The sequence below is a fragment of the Equus quagga genome, chromosome 3, assembly GCF_021613505.1.
Source record: "Equus quagga isolate Etosha38 chromosome 3, UCLA_HA_Equagga_1.0, whole genome shotgun sequence".
NCBI lineage: Eukaryota > Metazoa > Chordata > Mammalia > Perissodactyla > Equidae > Equus > Equus quagga.
Window position 1 is genome coordinate 125,154,608 of NC_060269.1, and position 23,015 is coordinate 125,177,622.

General features: G+C 42.1%; 1 protein-coding gene across 1 annotated transcript in view; it reads right to left on the bottom strand.

The window, feature by feature from the left end:
- Positions 1–9,842: 9,842 nt before the first annotated feature.
- LOC124237081 (TBC1 domain family member 1-like) overlaps positions 9,843–23,015 on the bottom strand; it is a 44,180-nt gene continuing 31,007 nt past the window's right edge. The window contains exon 3 of the mRNA XM_046656333.1: positions 9,843–10,324. Coding sequence (XP_046512289.1) covers positions 10,286–10,324 — 39 coding nt within the window. The 3' untranslated portion in view covers positions 9,843–10,285. The remainder of the gene's footprint in view (positions 10,325–23,015) is intronic.

A 23,015-nucleotide genomic window follows, 5' to 3' on the forward strand; every position in this document is an offset into this window, starting at 1 on the left:
AAGAAAAGAATCCTCTCCAGATAAAAGAAACAGCAATGAGCAAAAAGAAGAAAGCTTGGCTATTTTGGAAAAATAAGCAGTCCATCTTGTTGGAGAACAGGGTGCAAAATCTTGGAATTAGAGGGAAAACTACGAAAAATCATCTGAGACCATCTGGTCAAGGCCCTTGGCTGCCAAGCTAAGGAGTTTGGCATTTATTAGTTAGTGGATGGACAGTGGACAGGCCAGAAAGCGTTGGAGATAAAATGGCCTGATCAGAGAATGGGTTTTCTAGGAGACAAATCTGCTACGTTGATCTCACTTTCTTAAGCATACTTTTTCTAGACAACTTCAAACTGAAAAATATGTCATTACTCTTAGCACATGTTTTTAAAAGTAAACTTGGTCACCATAAATATATATGCGAAAAGAGGGCATAAAAACCAGCAGGAAATCCAGCATATGTGGCCATCTGTTTCCGTAGCTCTGAGTAGAGATCAGCAAAAATAGCGTTTTAAAAAATATAGAACTATAGCTGAAAGCATATTTTCCAGTGTAGGTTTCCACCAGTGACTACTTATAATTTTATTTGTCTGGCATTTTCAATAAAACATACCATGTACGGGACATCAAGAAAACCTATCATCTGTTGCATTATAAATGCAAAGAATGAAAAAAGAAGAAAAGGAAGAAGGGAGGGAGGGAGGAAAACGATACGTAGCTTGTCAGGAAATGTAAATCAAATGTCAGAACTGACCTTTTTAAAAGTAATAACAAAGAAAAAGAAAAACATCAAACAATCTGTTCTCAACTTTTACAAAAAAGCGGTGTTGGGTAAAAAATATTGGAGTTTGGAGTCAGAAAGGCTATACTGGAATATCAACTCTCTCCCTTTACTCCACATTCTTGTGATGAGGTCAATTTCCTCATCTCTAAAAGGGTGATATGATTTATTACTTTAATGGTTGTGGAGGATAAAAGTGTCACACAACATCATATATCACATACATTCACTTCTTTCCTTCCTTCGGAAAGTAAGAGATCTTCCTGCCACATTGTGCTAGTGTGGCCATGGGTGTTAGACACAATTGTCAGCTGCTTACATCCTCCCAACCCCTGAGGGTCTAAATGTTGATGCTCAGCTTGAGCCTTCCTTCGAGGGGAGGGAGGCCGTGGTGCAGACAACCCCAAATGCCAGATAACAGTAATCCTTTATGTTTCACTGTGGCATGCATTGAGTGACTTCTCTGGGGGAATTCATTGCTGTACTCCCCTTTTCTTTAGATGAATAGGAAAATTAGTTGACACCCTTGGGCACACTGTGTGAGGTCAAGAAGGAAAGACATAGAATGGAGGTATAGGGAAAAGCCATTTAAAGATTTTAAATGTGTTAAAGCAAAATACAGTGAGGATTGTTAGTGTCGTGGCATCAATTCCAACTCCTAGTGCTCCTGCGGACAGCAGAGCGGAACCCTGCCCGGTCTTTTTGCTCCATCCTCTCACCTTCTGTCACTACATCAGACAAGGCTCTGCTGCTGTTCATAGTGTTTTCATGGCCATGTTTTTTTTCCAGAAGTGGGTGGCCAGGCCCTCCTTCTTCGTCTGTCTTAGTCTGGAAGCTCCACTGAAACTTGTCCACAATGGGTGACCCTACTGATATCTGAAATACTGGTGGCATAGCTTTCAGCATCACAGCAACACGCAGCCACTACAGTATGACAACCCACAGATGGGTGGTGTGGTTCCCCGACCAGGAAACAAACTTAGCCACAGTGGTGAGAGCACTGAATCTTAACTACTAGACCACCAGGTCTGGCATAATGAGGATAATCAGCTAGAAATTTGTTCATTTATCCACCAATACTTATTGAACCCCTACTTGGGGCCAGACATAGTGTAGGCCGTGGGGATACATCTATTAACAAAGCAAACACCCCTGGTCTCGAAAAACTTCCATCCTAGTGAAGAGAGAGACAGACAATCAACAAATCTTAAAATGCCATAGTATATTAGAAGTTCATTAGAAGCAGACTGTATAAATAGAATCTACATGTATAAATAGAAAAATGGAAGGTGTACATTTTGAGGTAAAGCCCTCTTATAGGTCACACCGGTTGTTCTTGGAGCACAGCCCACTCATGACAAACAAAGGACAAGGATTTTTGTGGGAAAGCGTAACAATGGAAACTACACAAGGCAGACTAACATGAAGAGCGTGATTATGAGCGAGAGAAAGGAGAGAGGTACGCATGCGTATCAAATCTCTCAACATGTCTGTATTACCTTAGGGAAAAAATTGGGGCGGAGGAACGTGTTCCAGAAGCAAGATGGAGAAGGCAGTTTCTTTTCTACTGTTTACAGTTTCTTAAATTTATCACATTATAAATAGTTTTTAACTTGCTTAGGTCTTACGATATTTTTCAAATAAATAGAAATAAAAACTGAATTAAAGAGGGATGAGAAAGCTCTATACAAACTGAGATAGAAATCAGTTCATGATACATAAAGTGGAAAATCTAGGTTACAGAGCTTTGTATGCTGTGATCATATATCTGTAAAATAAACAGATTGTTTTTTAAAAAGTGGCAGCTAGTGTTAGGCAGCCAAGTGAGTGATCCCATCAAAGCCTCAGTGAATCATCTCTGAGTCCTCTCCTTCCTCATCACCCCCAGACACCGTCACTAAGGAGTGACTTCTGTCTCAGCCCGACCTTCCAAATGTACCCCCTCTTCTCTGTTCTGCTTGCCACTGTCCTAGGTCAGCTCTCATCATCTCTTACTGGACGACTGCATAAATCTCCTTACTGGCCTCAGTCCATCCTCCACAGGCTAGATTTACGACTTCTCAAAACACAGATCTGATTATGTCACTATCTTGATTCTCCAATGACAAGTGGATCAAGTCCAGTCTTGGCATGCCTTCCAAGACTTCCAAATCTGGCCTCCCGTTTCTGTGGTGGACAATGAGTCCTACTTAATAACAATTCCCTCCATTCCTCTTTACTAACAGAACCCTTATTTTATTCAATTAATGAAAAAAGACTTGATTTCAGGCTTTACCCCAAGGACACTCACGAGTTGGCACATAGAAAGCAATTCATTTTTTTCTTTTTTTACTAAATGAACGAATGGTATCAACTAGTCATGTTTATATCATTCCTCTTCCTAAGTGATTAGTCTACAAGTCAACATGTAACCCAGTTCTAGCCAGTGAGATATTAGAAGAAGGAGTATGCCACATCCTTCCTGGTTGGAACTCACTTGTGCAAGGAGCCACAGCAGCCATCTTGGAACCATAAGGTTACAAACCAAAAGGCTAAAATCAACATGCTAAGGATGGCAGAGTGTAATGAGAGAAAAGCCTGTGTTATTGATGATGTCGATCCAGCCATTCTGGAACTGCTTACTTTCCAATCCTTATTAAGAGAGATATCAACATATCTTTACGGCCTAGACTGGACTTCAAAGTGATTCACAGAATCACTTGGAAATCTCACTGAAATGAAAATGCTGAGTCAGCAGATCTGAGACGGGGCCCAGGTGAGATTAATAAAAGGTTCCCAGGTGATGTTGCTAAGAACCACATTTTGAGGAATGAGGATATAGGCCACTATAAATTGGGCATTCTAATACTTTTAGCTTAACTCATCCTTACTGTCTACTGTCCCTTTCCACATGCCAAGCTAAGGACACTAGCCATCCAAACTCCTCAATGTATGCAAACAGCCTCCCAGCCTGGGCTCCTGCTCACCCCTCACTTTAAGGAGCTTCTGCAGATTTTACCACTATTCCACGCATCAGCCTTGGTCACTTTTTTCACTCATTAACCTCATCTGCACTTATTCCCAAATATGTTTCTTTACAGTCTTTTATTCAAGTCATTATTAAACAATTAGAGTGGCATGTTTGATAAGTAAAATGATTTTGAAAGACCTCAAACTTAATTGTAAAATCATTTAATTCCTTAGTAGATTTTATATATTATGTTATGTAACTGGCTGTGTTCTATTTCAGTAATGTGGGAATTAAAAACTATATAAACAGTGTTCTATTACCAGTAATGACATGCATGTGTCTCTCCTTGATTAAGCCTTAATTGCACACGGCACTTTAACAGGGTTTTTTTTTTTTTTACAAAGTTTGATATTAATATGTATCAGCTTAAAACTGAGCTCAGAATAATTATTCACGATCACTCCTAGATTAAAAACACCATCCCTCTCTTACCTGTCCAAAAAATTCCTACTTATTCTATTTCATTAACTAACAACACACTTTTCATACCACGCTGTATTTCCATGTCTCTTTTTAAATATTATTCAAAAATTTAGCATTCATACTTTTCAGCCCAATGTAACCAGAAAAGGCATCAGACTACTTGATTTGAATGTAAGATATGTCCGAGAGCCAGGGTGGGAGAGGAATGGAGACGTGTGTGGGTATGGAGTACCTGCAGCTGTCAGACACCTCACATCCATCAGCCATGATGAGGACTGCACATCATCAGTCAGATGTGTTCATTTGCTTTGATTTCCACTGTAAATCAGCACAATTTATCTGCAGCCCAATCAACTCAAAACCATCACTTAATCTGTGCACACAACAAGGACATGAGGGATAAGTAGAGAACCAGGACTCCAGAGATGGAGGGTTTTTTTTTTTTTTAAAGATTGGCGCCTGAGCTAACAACTGTTGCAAATCTTCTTCTTTTTTTTTTTCTCCTCAAATCCCCCCTGTACATTGTTGTATATTTTAGTTGTGGGTCCTTCTAGTTGTGACATGTGGGACGCCACCTCAACGTGGCCTGATGAGTGGTGCCATGTCCACACTCAGGATCTGAACCCTGGGCCGGCGAAGCAGAGCGCACAAACTTAACCACTCGGCCACAGGGCTGGCCCCTGGAGGGTTTTTTTTTAAGTGCTTTTTTTTTTCTTGGGGAGGAAGATTGGCCCTGAGCTAACATCTGTTGCCAATCTTCCTCTTTTTTTTTTTCCTCCCCAAACCTCCAGTACATAGTTGTATATCCTAGCTGTAAGTCATTCTAGTTCTTCTATGTGGGATGCTGCCACAGCATGGCCTGATGAGAAGTGTGTAGGTCCATGTCCAGGATCCAAACTGGTGAAACCCCTGGCTGCTGAAGTGGAGCACGCGAACTTAACCACTCAGCCACAGAGCTAGCCCCGAGATGAAGGTTTTAATTCAGCTTCTACAAATGACTTTGCACAAGAATATCAGCTTCCCCTCAAGACCAACCGAAGTTCAAGTCACACACTGTAAAAGTAAAAAATCTAAAAACCACCCTGTGATATCCACAACTGATTCAGGGAAGACCACAAGAAAAATCTCAGGGGCCGGCTCTGTGGCCAAGTGGTTAAGTTCGTGTGCTCTGCTTCAATGGCCCAGGGTTTCGCCTGTTCAGATCCTGGGCATGAACCTAGCACTGCTCATCAGGCCATACCGAGGCGGCGTCCTGCCTCATAGCACAACCAGAAGGACCCACGACTAGAATATACAACTATGTACTGGGGGGCTTTGGGGAGAATAAGAGAAAAAAAAAAGAAAATCTCAAAGAAGAATGTGAAGACACAGCATAAATAATCTCAGGGCCACTGATATGAACTGGAAACTGTTGGGCTACACATGACCACAGGCTTTGTGACAGTCTCAATCTCGCCAACACTGGGAGCTCACTGTGGCTTTCCACGTAGGTCTTCCCACCTTCTGCATCTTCACAGGCCTTCTACAGGAACGGTGAGCAACTACAGTCCAGGGACGGGCTTACTCCTAGCCTGAGGCCTCTTAGGTGCTAAGGTGATCTGTGCACTCACAGACTGGGGAGCATGGTAAAGCACAGGTCCACTGTCAACTGAACTTGATGGTAATATTCCAAAAGCTAAAACTCTTTTTCTTTTCCTTTTTCTCCCCAAAGCCCCCTGGTACATAGTTGTATATTTTTAATTGTGGGTCCTTCTAGTTGTGGCATGTGGTATGCCGCCTCAGCATGGCCTGATGAGCAGTGTCGTGTCTACACCCAGGATCCGAACCAGTGAAACCTTGGGCCACCACAGCGAGCACGCGAACTTAACCACTGGGCCACAGCGCCAGCCCCCTAAAAGCTAAAACTCTTAATGACTTACTCCTCTGGGCAAACACTGTGACCTCTTTCTAGATCTTCAGTGTTTTACCCTCCTGGACAAGTACTACGACCGCTTTATACATCCTAAGTGTTTTATTGAGCAGATACTCTGATCTCTTTCAAACGTTTGTTTTGAACATCTCTTTCAAATATTCCTTTTGAAGTTTGCTAATTTATGACATAAGGGCCACTTTCCCATCCCTGCTACGTGTCACCATGTCTTTTCTCTAGCTGAGTGTCATGAGGCCCCTTCCTCCACTGCTGGCCACATAAGCTGAACCTTGCAGGGGGTCTTCAGTACACTCAAGAATAACGAGGAGCCTATACTTTTGACCAATTAAGGAACTGGGGTGTTGTGGTCCCCAGTCTCTAGCTGGAGACAATTCCCTGTCTTCCATCCTATATGTAATGCAGTCCTTATAATAGCAAGGTTTTGTTTATAAATTATGAAACTAGTTTTTAAAAAACCTTATAATTATGGAAATTTTCAAACAAATAGGAAAGTAGAGAAGATATTATAATGAACTCCCAGATCCCATCCGCCACTTCGATAATCGTCAACTCAGGCCCAATATTGTATCATTTGTATCCACACCCACTGCTCTCCCACAGATTATTTTAAAGACAGTCCTCGATGTATTATTTCATCCATAGACATTTCAGTATATAGCCCTAAAAGATAAGAATTCTTTCTACTTTGTGCTTTTTAAACATCATGGACAACAGATTTTAAAATCAAGGCCCGAACTGGGGGAAAATGCATAGCACTGGTCAGCCATTTATATTGTCCACTTACAATCAACAACAAAAATCCATCAATTCAACATGAAGTTTTCCAGCAAAGAGGGCATTAAGGCACTTTTCCAAGAATGAAGGAAAAGCTTTATTAACTATGCAAAAGTCTCTAGGCTTTGTTTTTTCTTTTCATTTTTTATTGAGGTACAATTGACATACATTACACTGGTTTCAGGTGTACAAGACAATGATTCAATGTTTGTATACTCTATGCTCTTATAACACCTACAGGCACTATCTCGGGCACTCCACTCTTGTACAAAGATTAACATAAAATCCTCATCACAATGCTTTGTGGTAGGGTCTGTGATAATGCCGATTTTACAGATGAAGAAAATGAGGCACCAAGAGGTGAAGGCATTTGCTCAGGGCCATTCAGGAGCACAACAGCTGCTCAACTCACTCTAGAGCCCGTGACCTCTTCCGGTCGTCAGCCTGTCATAATATTGTGTTGTTAGCATTGTCCTGGTTTCTCAATTCAGTTTCCCCCAAAACAGGCCCTGAGAAAAGAACTTGCGAGCAGGGATTTTGTCTGACTGGAGATCTCAGGAAGCACAAGTGAGGACGTGCCAACAACAATAGAGGAAAGAAAGAAAAGCCGAGAAAGGGTGTGGTGATGGAGGGGTGACCTCTGGGAGCAACTGGGCCTCAGCTCCACTGGGGAGTCTGCTGAGGAAGCATGGAGAATCTGGGTCAGCAAACTGCAGCCAGCAGGTCAAATCAGACCCACCGCCTCTTTGTAAATAAAGTTTTATTGGCATATAGCCAGGCTCATTCCTTCAGTCTACCGTCTATGGCTATTTTCATGCTGAAAGGGCAGAGTTGAAGAGTTGCAACAGACACTTGTAAAGTTGAAGATATTTCCTATCTGGCCCTTAAGAGAAAGAGTTTGCTGACCTGTGACGTAGAACATCTGGAAGGTAAGAGGGAAGTTGAGTACTGTCGGCCCTCCGTATCCGCGGGTTCCGTATCCGCGGGTTGCGCGTCCTCAGGTTCAACCAACCAAGGATGGAAAAGACCCATATTGCGGAACTCGCGGATACGGAGGGCTGACTGTAAGGACTTGAGCATCTGTGGATTTTGGTATCTGTGGGAGACCCTGGAACCAATCCCCCACAGATACTGAGGAACGGCTGTATTTATTTACCTCATTAGTTTAGGGTTGCCCTGGGGTCATTAGATGCCTAGCACTCCCAACCTGTCCTTCAGGCAAGCTGAGCTAGCCCGGGTGGCTCCTGAGAAAGCCTCAGGCTAAGAAGCAGAGAGGCTGGTGGTTAAAATGAGAAGCTGTCTGCATGTAGCCACACGTGAACTCAGAGGTGGGTCAAAGGGATTCAAGCCAGGCAACAAAGCATGTGCCGCATACAACCCGTCTGGGCTTCAGAATTCTCTTCTCTAAGGAGGGCAATGATCAAATGTAGCACAGGGATCAGAGTAAAAATTATAACGGGAAATACATGCCAACCTCATAGGAGGTGCCAGGCACATAGGAAATGCTCAATAAATGTTATCAATTATTTGCAAATAATTTTCCTAAACACTAGTATTAGGAAACACTATCATCAGTATCAATGGCCTCAGTCTAAATCCTTTACCACACAGGAAAATATTTCAAAAGAGTCCCCACGTATCTTGTTAAATACCAAATAAACTCGAAGTCCTGCAAATAGAGAGCCTTCCGCTTGGATGGTATGTGTGCCTATGATTGATAGCTGCCTCTCTCTTTACCTGCTCAAATAACCATCAGTTGTTTAAACGAAATTGAGAATAGCAGCAGTATTCATGATAGCCAAAACAAGCCAAGTGTCCATCAACTGATGATTGGAGACACAAAATGTGGCATATCCATACAATGGAATATTATTCAGCCAGAAAAAAGGAATGAAGTATGGATACGTGCCACAACAGGGATGAACCTTGAAAACATTATAGTAAGTGAAGGATGTGAGGCACACAAGGCCACAGACTGTATGATTCCACTTGTATGAAATGTCCAGCACAGGCAAATGTATAGAGACAGAAAGTCGATGTGTGGTTGTCTAGGGCTGGGGAGTAAAACAGGAGGGAGGGAGAGGAGATGCAGAGTGACAGCTGATACCTACAGGGTAATAAAAATGCTACAAAATTAGATTGTGGTGATGGTTGCACAACTCTGTAAATATTCTAAAACCCACTGAATTGTATACTTTAAGTGGGTGAATTTTATGGTATGTGAATTAAAAACTGAATGAGAGAAGGCAAGTTCATGTACTTAAAGAACGCCCACAAAATGTCCTCAGCCGGAGCTCTTCCTGTGCACACTGCTCTCTGTTCCCCTCTTGCTGCCGCTCTGGCATTTTGCCTCTTATAATCTTTCTGGGCCTGCTCTTCTAGCTCTGTCTTCACACTCTTTTTCCCACTGTGGGATCCAGGTCCTGGAGTTAGACAGCATTCTGGCCATACCACCAGTTGGCTGTGTGACCTTTGGCAAGTTACTTAGCCTCTCTGGGCTTCAGTTTCCCCATCTGTAAAGCAAAGATAATAATAGTGCCTAGCCCATATTTTTATTACTATTATTATTAATTTATTGAGTATTTACTGTCTAACAGGCCCTGTTCTCTTTTTTGGAAGTTTTTTTTAATACATCTTTTTACAATAAACTGTACATATAAAGTGTACACTTTGATATGTTTTGACATATGAACCTGTGAAACCAACACAATTTACCAAGCATTTCCATCACCCCCAAAAGTTCTTGTGCCCCTTTGCACACCATCCCTCCCTCCACCCCATCCAAAGGCAACTACTGATCTGTTTTCTTCACCAGAGATTAGTTTGCATTTTCTAGAGTTTCATATAAATGGAATTATATAGCATAGACTCTTTCCGGGGCGGGGGGGGGGGCGGGGGGGGGGGGGGGGGGGGGGGGGTGGGGTTCATTCAGCACAATGATACTGAGATTTTGCACATTGCTATGTGCATCCTTGTTATTGGTGAACGGCATTCTATTCGCCCCCTGTTGATGGACATCTGGGTTGTTTTCTGTTTCTGGGCTGTTTTCCATTTTTGGCTGATCCATAGAAAGCTGCGGGAGTGCTGGTTACGAGACTTGTGCGGACACACATTTTCATTTCCACATAGCATCCTGTGGCTGTCCTGAAATTTCGTAAAGCCCAGCAGAGCACCTGCTCGTGGCCCGTGGGCTGAAAAGACAACCAGCATCAGCATGGCCACAACTGCTACTCCCAAACACCCTCCGGAGGCACCACTGGTCCCCCGCTGCTCCCACAACTCCCACTTCTCGTCACTGTGGCCACCACAGCTCAGCTTCCTCTTTCTGCAGCTGATGCCTCTAATTCTTTTCCCACTGCTGGCCCTTCAGTGCCCCAGTCGTGGTCTAACTTCTCCTTGGGGACATGACAGAATTGTTCACTTCCTGCTCAGACAAAACAAGGATATTATTTCGACAGATTCATATGATACTGGGTTTTCCAACATTTCTAGTCTACAGAGGATTGTTTGTATAACAGTCAAGATACCAAGGCAAGAGCAAATTTAACTCAAATTAAAATATCAAAGTTGACTGCTTTCACTTCTTTTTAAATGTTGCCACTTGCACTGGTACCTTCTTTTAAGGAGCCAATGTTTCTTTGTATAAACAAAATATTACGGCTTTCTGTCACACTTGTTACAGCTCGGCTATAATTACATGTTGCAAAATAATATTTTTTTAATGAAGACCTTTCTCTGTGATCAACACTCAAAATGTCCACATGCTTTCCAATGAACCACAGCTGGCTTTCCTTTTGGCTGGGATTCCAAACTGGAATTGCCTCAATTCATCCGCATTTTAAAATTCCAAGCCCTACCTGTTCATTTGATTCTCTCAAAAAGATCTAAAATTTATCCCATTTCACGAGTGTAAAACACAATTGCTACCAGTGTAGGTACTAATATGGCATTGATTTCAGACAGAAAGGTTTTGGATGAGAATCCTGGATGTCACATCTTAATCTGATCGGATCTGTTTCTTTCTGTGCAGAAATACCGTGCAGACTACTTGTTTGGTAAAGAAGCACATGGCACCATTGAAAAATTACGTATGCATCATCTTTCACTGATGCAAACCTGGGCACGTGACGATCCAGAGCAAAGCAGGCTCGAAGGAAGTGCTAGCTTTTGCTTCTAGCTTCTCAGAGACCACACTGGATACCAGTCCAAGGCCTTATTTGGGGGCCAATCTCGATGACCAATTCGGGTCAGCCATGTAACAACCTGAGAAGCATTCATCCACCTCATCTAAGGAGATTATTCAGTTTACAACTCTAACATACGGTTTATCATAAATTTCTTACAAGTGAGCTTTTTAACACCTAGTTCTACTTTGTTAAAATTCAGATTGCTTATTTTAACAACAACTCTCTGTTCTTTGTGCAAAATTGTCTCAAATAAGAGTCTTATGTTTGTATTGCCCAACCACCACGGGGCACCTGAGCACCACTTCCCTGGGCACCTCAGCCCAGCCGACCACCAACACAACAAGGAAAATTAACAGCTACACACCGTGAGTAACTTCCCTGGAGGTCAGTTAAGGATGGATTCTCTCTAGAATTTTATTTCTTTAAAATCACAGCAAAATATTGTTTCAGACAACTTTTCTTTCTTCATAACCTAACTCTCTACACGAGACATCCTGAACAGGAGGTTGTCCCCTTGGCAACTCAAATCGAGAAGGCAAAGGCAGAGCGAGTACCTTCCCACCAACAGAACCCAAGATGCATTCACCCATCAAAATGACAGCTGCCACCACATCGGTCTTTAGACTCCAAGCAGCCACTTTATTCCCAAGTAAAAAATATCAGACGACAAGCTTAATATAAAAATTATAAGCACCCAGTAATTCTATGAAGTTCAACCCCGTGCAATTTAAGAAACAATTCTTATCCAAGAAGTTTCTTGAAGGAGTGCGTAGGAACAGATTCCCAACTGCTAACAGTGCTTATTTCTTGGAGTAGAATAGGGATGGGGAAGTAGGGAGGGAACTTACATTTTATACTTCACACACTTCTGAATTGATGGAATTTTTATAGTGAGCATTTATAAAATATTTTAAATGAGAAAATACTTTCCTTGGTTCTGAATTTTTCTGTCCAGTCCTCCCATAATGGACACTTCGAGCTTTCCAGGCTGCCCAGTGTTGAATGACTTTCCTATTTAGGAAGAATTCCTGAAACAGGTGGCAGCATGGCCCCCTCTGCTGACGGGGGACAAATATTCACTGTCTTGTTTTCTGGCAGCTGAACAGCAGACGACCGACCTTGGTAGGCCAGTCAGGCATTCCTGTCTGGGACTTTGAATCTTGAAGGGGTAAAGTCAGGTAACAGGGTCAGTGAGGCCTGACTCACAAGGAGGGCAGCAGTGTTAGAGTCCAGTGGCGCCACAGCTAATGAGCAGTGGTGGCAGTGCCAGGGACAGCAGTGTCTGGTAGCAGTGGTGCCAGCCGTGGTGTCCTTGGCAGGGTATTCCTGTGATGCAACCTTGGCCATGGTTCCACCTGCCTGGCTCCCCTGGGTTGCTGCTCATTCGCAAGGCTTGATTCTGTGGCCTTTATGTTGAGTCTGGGAACTACCCCATATCCTCCCAACCTTTTTTTTGCTTATGTCAGCCACGGTTGGTTCTTGGAGCCAAGAACCCTGGCCCACAATTTGTTCATTCCTTCATTCAGTGAAGTACTTATGAACTGCCTAATATGTGTCCAACACCATCCTAGGCACAGGGATTCTGCAGTGAACGAAACAAAAAGCCATTCCCTCAAGGAGCTTATAGTCGAGTGGATCTCACTCCTTCCTGACCCTGCCCTGACTTTGTCTTCCTCTAGAAGTCTCTTTTACTTTGATACTATCCCTCTAGCCCTAAGCCAAGCTAGTCTTCCTCAGCTTTCCTTGAATTAAAGAAGCAAGGATCTTTCCACGTCCTTCTGGCCTTTCTCTCCAGTTCGGGACAAACCCTTCTATTCAACACCACGAATGGTCAATCATCATCACTCCATAAGCACTTACCAGCTCCTAAGCTATTCGATGCACTCTGCTAGGACTCAGAGGCATTATGTTGAACTAGTCACTGCCCTCAAAGAGATTAGAGTGTACCAGCAAAGACAGACAATGACAATTTAAGTCAGCTCTAAGTGGTGATCTGTGCCATAGAGAAGGAAGTATGGTATCATACTAGTACGTAATAGGAGCACCTTACCTAGTTTAGGAAGGGGTCAGAGAAGGCTTCCTGAGGAAGGGATGTTTAAGCTGAGGTCTGAGGGAGGAGGAGGTAAAGTTAGCCAGCTGAAGAGGACAGAGAGCATAACAGTTAGAAGGAAGAACACATGCAATATTCTAGAAGTAGGAGAGAGCACGGGACATTAGAGAAAATGGAAGGGGTTCAGTATGGAAGGTGGGGGCATGAAATGTAAGCAGTTGCGAGGAGTGATAATAGTTAAGGTGAGACTGAAGAGGCAGATGAAGAAGCTTATTAGCGTTTCACAGCTTTATTCTCAGATCAGAAGCCGTGCAAGAGCTTAAGCAGAGGTGGCAACAAAAGGGCGTATCGTCAGATCTGCAAATTAGAAAGACCAGTCTGGGTGCTGAGTGGAATGAACTCGAAAGGGGAAATACGGAGGCATTAAGATTATTTAAGAGCTCACCAAAGTGGTCCAGAATAGAAAGACAACATCCTGGGGGCCAGCCTGGTGGCACAGTGGTTAAGTTTGCACACTCTGCTTCAGCAACCCAGGGATTGTCGGTTCAGATCCCAGGTGTAGACCTACGCACTGCTTACTAAGCCATGCTGTGGCAGGCGTCCCATATATAAAGTAGAGGAAGATGGGCAAGGATGTTAGCTCAGGGGCAGTCTTCCTCAGGAAAACAAAAAAAGAGGACTGGTGGCAGATGTTAGCTCAGGGCTAATCTTCCTCAAAAAAATAAAGGAAGAAAGACAATATCCTGAATAAGTAGGAGTAGAAGAGATGAAAAGAAGCAGAAATATTCAAGAGACATTTATTGGGTGCAATCCAGAGGACTTTCTGATCCATGCTTGTGTATGGGGTGAACAAGGAAAGCGAGAAGTCAAAGATGACACCCGGATGTCTGATTTGGGTAGCCAGGTGGACAGTGGGCCTTTAATCAAAAAGAAATGAAATGGTTAGGAGGAAATGACTTCAGCATGATCATGTTCAGTTTAAGTGACCAAGGAAACTGCCTGATTGGCAGCTGCATATGTGGCTCTGGCTGTCGGTGCAGAGATCTGAGCTACAGGACTGGGTCTAGGACCATAAGGACAGTTACTGAGGTCATGGGAGTAGTGAGATGACCCTGGGGTCAGCACAGTCATAGGTGGACGGTGTTATTATTACAAAGCTTCATTGCCCCTCCCTGGGGAAGGATTAGAATTACCACCTTGTTGACATCAGTGTTGGCCACATGACTTGCTTTGACCAAAGACATGTGAATAGAAATGTTATGTGTCACCTTCCTTCTGTGCAGAGGTTTTAAGGCCAGCTCAATGTTCTCCGTGGTCTCTTTTCCATCTTCTACGCCAAGCAGCAACATTCCAGATGGAGGTTGCTCGGTCAGCGTGGGTCTCTGTCAGACTCCTCTCCGCTGGCTAACTCAGGTTTCCATCCCAACAAAAGCAGCCCTTTTTCTTCTGCTGCTCACTCTGCTCCCTTTCCTTTAGTCAGAAGCCAGTTGCGTCAACTTTCAGGCCTGGAGGCACAAACTCTGCCCAGGGAACAAGTGGGGATAGATGACAACTGAAGCAACACGTTTTTCCCCTCCCTCCAAATCAGTCCCTGCCCTGGTCCTTTCTTGGTGATTTTGAGAGACTAAGTGATTGACTTACTCTCTTCACTCCCTCCAGTTTCTGGCTACTCTTCTTCTTGGTCTTGGACCCCCCGTGCCTGGGGTTGTCTGGGCAGCCTGAGGTCCATGTGCCCCCCGCACAGCCTCTGGGACAACCTGCACATGTGGTGCCCGTGCCCATTCTGACTCATCCCAAGCTTCCGGTCTTGGCTTCTGGATACGCCCCCAGACGAACAGCTGTGTGCCCAGTTGACCTTTCCAGATTCCAGTTGGCTGGTTCTTCTTCCCTCCGCACTCCCACTCCTCAGCCTCAGAATTCAAACCACGACACACCAGATGCCTATTGCCTAAGCTTCTCATCCACCAGCATCCTCCCAGTTGATCCAGAGGGTCACTGCTCACCCGGGGCAAACTGACATGTGTAAGTGTCTTTATTCCCACTGAACACATGCAACACAGGTGGCTTCTGCTCACCTTTGACCTGGGACAAGGCTATTGCACAGGCCATCTGGCTCCCCCTGCCTCCAGGGCTCCTGAGATGTTCTTCTCCTTCCATACATTGGGACTGAGAGTGTCACCCTCTGTTTAAAAGCCCTTCTTTCCAAATTAATAAGACTATGCCTCTTCCCTTGGTTTAGGGCCAGTCCCCAACCCAGAGGTACCCAGCCTGCTATGAAGATTATGATCAGCATGGAGGTCAAGATACTGAAACACATCTATCTTTTATTAAGTTTACTAAGCATTCACATTTCGCACATATTCACAAGGTTAGCTACTAACATTTATTGAACGCTTATTAGATGGCAGGCAACACGCTCAACACTTAACGTATGATCTATTTTGTTTCTTAGAGTCAGCCTAAGAGTAGCAATATTTTTCCCCATTTTATAAATGGTGAAACTTAGATTTTAAAAGTTTACGTAATTGCCTGAGGAAACACAACTAGTACCAACGGGATTGTAGGTTTGCCTGATTCCAGAGCCCTTATTTTTCTACTATTCTGCTATATATGTGCGTGTGTGTGTGTATGTTGTATGTGTGTGTAGATACATATATTTATGAATGTCCATATGGGAGTATGTGTGTGTATATACAAATGTACACGTGTGTGTATATGTGTGTGGCGTGTTGACATATCTATATATGTGTATGTGTATGTATATATAAAGGCACACCCTGGAGATATTTCAGGCTCAGTTCCAGACTATCACAGTAAAGCAAACATCGCAACAAAGGGAGTCACATGAACTTTTTGGTTTCCCAGTGCGTCTAAAAGTTATGTTTACACTATCCTGTTGTCTATTAAGTGTGCAATAGCATTATGTCTAAAAAAAGTGCATGTCTTAATTAAAAAATTCTTTATTGCTAAAAAATGCTGACCACCATCTGAGCCTTTCGCAAGTTGTAATCTTTTTGATGGTGGAAGGCCTGTAAAAAAAGGCAATTATCTGTGAAGCACAATAAAGTGAGGCACAATAAAATGAGGTGTGCCTGTGTAGGGAAACATGTGTGGAGATATATATATCTGTATATATATATATCTATATATATGTAGGTGTGTGTATGTATAGGTAAACATGTGTATACCTTTTTGTGTGTTTGTGGGTATATATGTATATATATACACGTGTGTGCATATAGCTGTAGGTGTAAGAATTTGCTGATCTTAGATTAGAAAGTAGGTAATACTTTTTTTTTTTTTTTGAGGAAGATTAGCCCTGAGCTAACATCTGCTGCCAATCCTCTTCTTTTTGCTGAGGAAGACTGGCCCTGAGCTAACATCCGTGCTCATCTTCCTCTACTTTATATGTGGGACACCTGCCACAGCATGGCGTGCCAAGCGGTGCCATGTCCGCACCCGGGATCCGAACCGGCGAACCCCCAGCCACTGAAGGAGAACATGCGCACTTAACTGCTGCACCACCGGGGCCGGTCCTGGAAATACGTGTTTTAACCACTTGGTATCACACCTAGTACAATGCAATATTCCCATAGAAGTTTTAAAACGCTTTTAAATTTCTTAAGTTTTAAGTTTATTAAACTTTTAAGATTCTATTTTCTGTGAAAGTCATTTAGAAATTGCCCCGGGCTACAGGAAGCCAGGAGGCCCGTTCCGGTCCCAGCTTTGCCAGCGCCCAGCAGCACCAGCCTTCTCTGAATCAAAGTTCCCTCTCTGTAAAATGGAGTTTGAGCAGATGCCTCATCAGGGCCACTCCTGCTCAAAATGCCACAATTCAGAAGACATAAAATGTCAAACAAATCCCTCTTAAATTAATAGATTCAGATTTAAAGCCAATTAATGCTCGCTCATAGGGATTCGTAGTATTTACACCTTTGGTTTTCGAGTGCTCTTTTTCCATCTTGAAGGCCTTGTAAAATCATTTTCCCAACATTCAAGGAGAACAATAAAAGTTGATTTCATATGACCTCCAGTGTAATGGATGCATAAAAGGAGAACAATTATGAAACGTCAGTGGTAATTCTTGGTTTCCCACATCAATTAAAAGCACAGGAATGAAAACAATTGTATATTCTAAGTTTCATGGGTAGACAATGCACCATGAAAGGAATCGCTTACAGAAAACTGACAGAAGCTATTTCTGTAAAGGGCAAGCTACAGAGGCCCAGTCTTGACACATGCGTTAGAAATGACCTGGCGTTAGGTTTCAGAGATCTCACTAAAGATTCAGACTGTTTATTCTGGAAAAGCCCACGAAGGCAATCTTTCGCTGCCACTGGGGAAAAAAACAATGACAGACAAGTTTGAGATTTTCTCAGATGATTCCAAATTTGTTAGTCAAAATTATAATGACTGAAGCTAATGGGGGGAAAATGGAACGGATACAGGACTGCTGGATCTAATTTATGATTTCAGAATTTATTTCTCGATCCTGTTCAGTTACTGTCATCAGGGCAAAGCAAATTAGATGTGAGGTACAGGAACAGTAAAAGTTATTTTATATTAAAGGATGAGCTTGCAAAACACCTGTTGTGAACGAGTTTGAAAAGAAGAGACTGAAGTGGAAAAAGGTTAGGGAATAATGGAGACAGCAGTACTTTATTCTCAGGAATTTTTGTGACAATTGGAAATAAAATACGTAAGTACCTATCGTGGTGAATGGCACAAAGTAGGCATGTAAGAAATGGTAATAGCTATCATTATTCTTTTTTTCTTTTGGAACATTAGCCCTGAGCTAACATCTGCTGCCAATCCTCCTCTTTTTGCTGAGGAAGCCTGGCCCTGAGCCAACATCGTGCCCATCTTCCTCCACTTTATATGTGGGATGCCTACCACAGCATGGCTTGCCAAGTGGTGCCATGTCCGCACCCAGGATCCAAACCGGCGAACCCCGGGCAGCCGAAGCAGAATGTGCACACTTAACCGCTGCGCGACCGGGCTGGCCCTGGCCATCATTATTCTTAAATAAACCCAGGATCAAAAATCTCCTAATCCATTCTTTCTCCACATGAAAGGGAGAGTTCTCAAAGTATTATCCAATACGATTTTCTCCACCTTTGTTAGTGTGAATTTTTATCTTGCGAACATGTCTAATTCTTCACTTTTTCATGACTTATACTTTTAAATAATTATTTATTATTTTAATATCTGGCAAATACTCCTTTAGAAAAACAAAAATAGGCTGTATTTATTTCATTCAATATAAAATATTCAGATGACTAAAGCAGATTTATTACCTGTTCTTCTGGAAACCTCTAACCACAGAGCTCAGCATTTTAAGGAAAAGTTTAATAACTTAATTAGTTTATCCTACCTTTAAAACATTTAATTATTCCTAAGCTCGATCTAATTAGTTTAAATACTGGGCATTTAGTATTCCGCTTTGAGTTAGATACGATTCAAGAAATGATTTTATTTAAATTTATCTGCGTAACAAATGAAAGCTAAGCACAAAAAGGAAACCAATACACACTGCACTTGAATTTGTTGAGCTCATAAATGTCTATACTCTTTGTTGTTACACATATTCATGCTACGTCAACACACAGATCTGCCTTCCAAATAGATTATTTTAGTGAGTTTCTAAAAATTTAACACAGAAGTATAATACACTGTCTTGAAATTTTTGTATTTTGAAAAATATGCGTAGTAAGAGTCTTTGTCTAACAGTTCACCGGATTCGAGTTTACAACCAACCACTGTTAGCCATCTCACAATGATTTACATTAACACGAGAAAAACGTGGAAGACAGGTAAATGCAGGCACTTTGTTCAATTCTCCCTGAGGCCTTCTTGTCCGAACTCTGTCTGAACAGTTAGTGAGCAACTGAATTGGCCAATGTGAGATTTCTTCTCTTTATCCCTTACTCAACAAAAGATCATGAGAAGAAAGGTATTTATGTCCAATATACAAATGAAGAAATAAAAGCACAGTGAGAGTCAATGAATGGTTATCCCCCAACCCAATGAGGTGCTGGCCAACTGGGCACAGTCAAGTCTAGAGCACCTCACACTGACCCTTGGCATGTAGGGGGTCCCCTCTTAACCGTGAGAAGGCTTGGTGATGACAGATCCATTTCTTTGGCATTTCTGACACCTAATTTTTCTCCTCTCAACATTTTTTAACATCTTTATTGAGGTATAACTGACATACAATAATCTGCACATATTTAAGGAGCACAATTTGATAAATTTTGACATTTGTTTACACTTGCAACATTATCACCACCATTACAATAATGAAGATCTCCATCACTTCCAAAAGTCTCCTCATATCCTTTGTAAACCCTCCTTCTCTCTTCTACCCTGCCCAGGACCCAGACAATCACTGAGCAACTTTCTGTCACTCTAGAATAGTTTCCACTTTCTAGAATTTTATATAAATGGAATCATACAGTATATTCTCTTTTTTTGAGTGGCTTATTCAGCATAACGATTTTGAGATCATCCATTTGTTGCATGCATCAATATTTCATTCCTTTTAATTGCAAAGTAATATTCCATTGTATGGATATACCATCATTTGTTTATCCATGAACCTGTTGATAACATTCTCCCAACCTTTTAAGAACTTGTTTATTGTGAAAAATAATACACATACAGAAAAGTGCACAAAATCATTTATCAAATCATATTAAAAGAGACACATTTATAACTACCATCCAAGTAAAGAAAGAAATGACTGTCATCTTCCCAAAGATCCCCATATGCCCCTTCATGATCCCAGCCTCTTCTTTCCCTGGAAAGGTAGTGACTCCTGACTTCTAGGTCTGCAACCCTAAACAACGTATCAGTTCCCTTTTTACCCAGTTCGAAATTTATATGAATGGAATCACACAGTATGTATTTTCTTTCACCTGGCTTCCTTTGATCAGCATTATGTTTTTAGAATTCATCCAAGTTTTTGCACATGATTGTAGTTCATTCATTTTTGTTACCTTTAATATTCCATCATATTACACAATTTATCCCTTTGACTGTTGATAGACATTTCATTTGTTTCCAATTTTTACTTTTTACAAACCATGCTGCTATAAACTCTCTGTTCCTATTTCCTGGCATTAATGTGCAGAAATTCCACAGGGTAGATGCTTAGGAATGGAACTGCTGGGCCATGGAGTATGCACTATATTCATCTTTTGTAGATAGTACCAAACTATTGTCCAAACTCGTGGCCAACTTCATTTTTCACTCTCTTACTCTTCCTCCTTCTTCCTTTTTCTTTCTCATCTCCCCACTCCTGCTCTTTTTTTTCCCCTTCTTTTCCTTTCTCCCTAAGACAGTTTGGTACAACCCCCCAAAAGTTCAGTTAATGCCATTTAATTGAATCCAACAGACTCACTGACAGACTTCATCTTAGGGAGGTCTACAGAAGATGTTTCCTTTCTGATTCCTACGAAAGTCAAGGTCCCACGCAGATATTAAAGTTGATAGAAGCATAGTTAAACCTTCATTTGTACCTTATGCCAAAGATCTTATCTTCTGCATACTATGAAAAGACAGCCTTCCCTTTTCATTTTGACTGCCAGAAAGCTTGGAGCCAAATTTACCCATCTGCAGCAAGCAAACAGGTCAGTGCTTCTAGAGTATGATCCTACACCCACGGGGTCAGAATCACCTGCGGGCACGTGTTAACAATGTAGGGGCCAGAGTTCCTGGGGTGAGGCCAAGGAACCTGCTTTTCTAAGAAATACCCCATGGCGAGGCCAGTGCATGCTAAATTTTGAAACCACTGGTGTAACGCTCCATAATAGAGCGTTTTCACTTTCCTTTCTTACTCAACATGATGTCCTTATCACTGTGTCTCTTTCCTCTCTCACCCAACTGTTAATCCATGGAACATTCTTGTATTTTATGTATACTTGTTAATCACTTATGATTGTTTCTGGCACAAGAGCTAGATTGGTAGATAAACAGACAGATAAATGCTGGACTAGATATATAGAAAGAAAAGGTTGCCCTGGCATCGCTTAACTACAGTTACCACTAGTCACTCATGAAATTATCAAAAGGAGATTAAGAAGATATGAATTTAAAAAAATTAAAAAAAAAGAAGATATGAATTATTGAAGTGGTTTTACTTTGAGCCATCTTACAGTTTCACCATGACAAATTCCAAGCACCAATAGATAAAGGGAGGCAAGAACGGCTCAGATGAACAGTCCAGACAAATTCTTTGCATCCTGCTCACTGTTCCTAAACCAAGCCAGATACATTTCAGGAAGAGCTCTCAGCGCTTCAGATAATTCTGCCTATGGTTCCTATGACCTTGGATTTCAAGAAATCAGTTGTTAAAAATAACACTGTGGGGCCGGCATAGCGGCGCAGCGGTTAAGTTCACAAATTCTGCTTTGGGGGCTTGAGGTTCACCGGTTTGGATCCCAGATGAGGACATGGCACCACTTGGCAAGCCATGCTGTGGCAGGCGTCCCACATGTAAAGTAGAGGAAGATGGGTACGGATGTTAGCTCAGGGCCAGCCTTCCTCAGCAAAAAGAAGAGGATTGGCAGCAGATGTTAACTCAGGGCTAATCTTCCTAAAAAAAAAAAATTAAAAATAAATAAATAAATAAGTAACACTGTGATGTAAAAAGGGAAATTAACTGGCCATCATAAATTTCTCAGTTATAATAGCATCCATTTCTGCAACAGAAAAGATTGGAATAGTTTAAGGTTGTATTTCTTATATTGTAGCTCGGATCTGGCCAGCCACTGAGGAGCACACAGCATTCCTGACCACAGCAGCCAGTCATCATTCCTCTGCCAAAAAGAGCCTGGAAGAAAATTGGCACAGGTTGGCTATTTATTGTGTGCAGACAAGCTGCAAAATCAAGATCTAAATTTTCTAAAGTATGCCCACTGCCAGAGCTGGCTGCCTTGCTGTAGTAAGTAAGAGAGAAAGCAGAATCCAAACAAACAGGGCAAGAAGCAAAACAGAGCAGAGGCTCTTGCCACAGGGATTAAGAAAAAGTAATGGAAACAGACTCAACGATCAGATGCAAAAGAAAGACAAATTAAAGTTCTGCTTATTATGCTTGCTTTGACTGAGAACAAATCTATCCCATCGAAGAGGGAAAACTCAGGTAATTCAGTTATCGAAAGTTTGTAAAACGAAACAAAACATCAATCTATTCTGTTTTTTTTAAAGATTGGCATCTGAGCTAACAACTGTTGCCAATCTTCTTTTTTTTTTTTTATTCTTCTCCCCAAAGCCCCCTACTACATAGTTGTAGATTCTAGTTGTGAGTGCCTCTGGTTGTGCTGTGCCTCAGCATGGCCTGATGAGCAGTGCCATGTCCGCGCCCAGGATCCAAACCAGCGAAACCCTGCGCCGCTGATGTGGAGCGCGCGAACTTAACCACTCGGCCACGGGGCCGGCCCCTAAAACACCAATCTGTTTTAAAATGTTTAAACATTTGGTATTTATCACTGTTGGATTTAATCTCAATTAGCTTGGCCAAAGCATTAAAAAAGTAAGACTGCATTATAAAAATGCATACCTAAATTCTGTCTGATTTCCAAAAGCTAATTATATAGTATTTTCCATGTAATAGCTAACATTTGTCCACTAGTAGCTCCTACCATGTGCCAGGCCGTAGTCCAAGCACTTTACACCTATCAATGCATTTAATCCTTGCAACAACCCAGAAGAGTGGTACTACTGTCATCCCCGTTTTGGAGAATGAGGAAACTAAGGCACAGAGAAAGTTAGTGTCTTACCCAAGGTCCTTGAACAGGTAAGTGGCTCTAGAGTGCAGCTTTTAATCACACTTACCATAAATCAATCATTCCTGTTTTTGTGAGGGACAATAATGACCT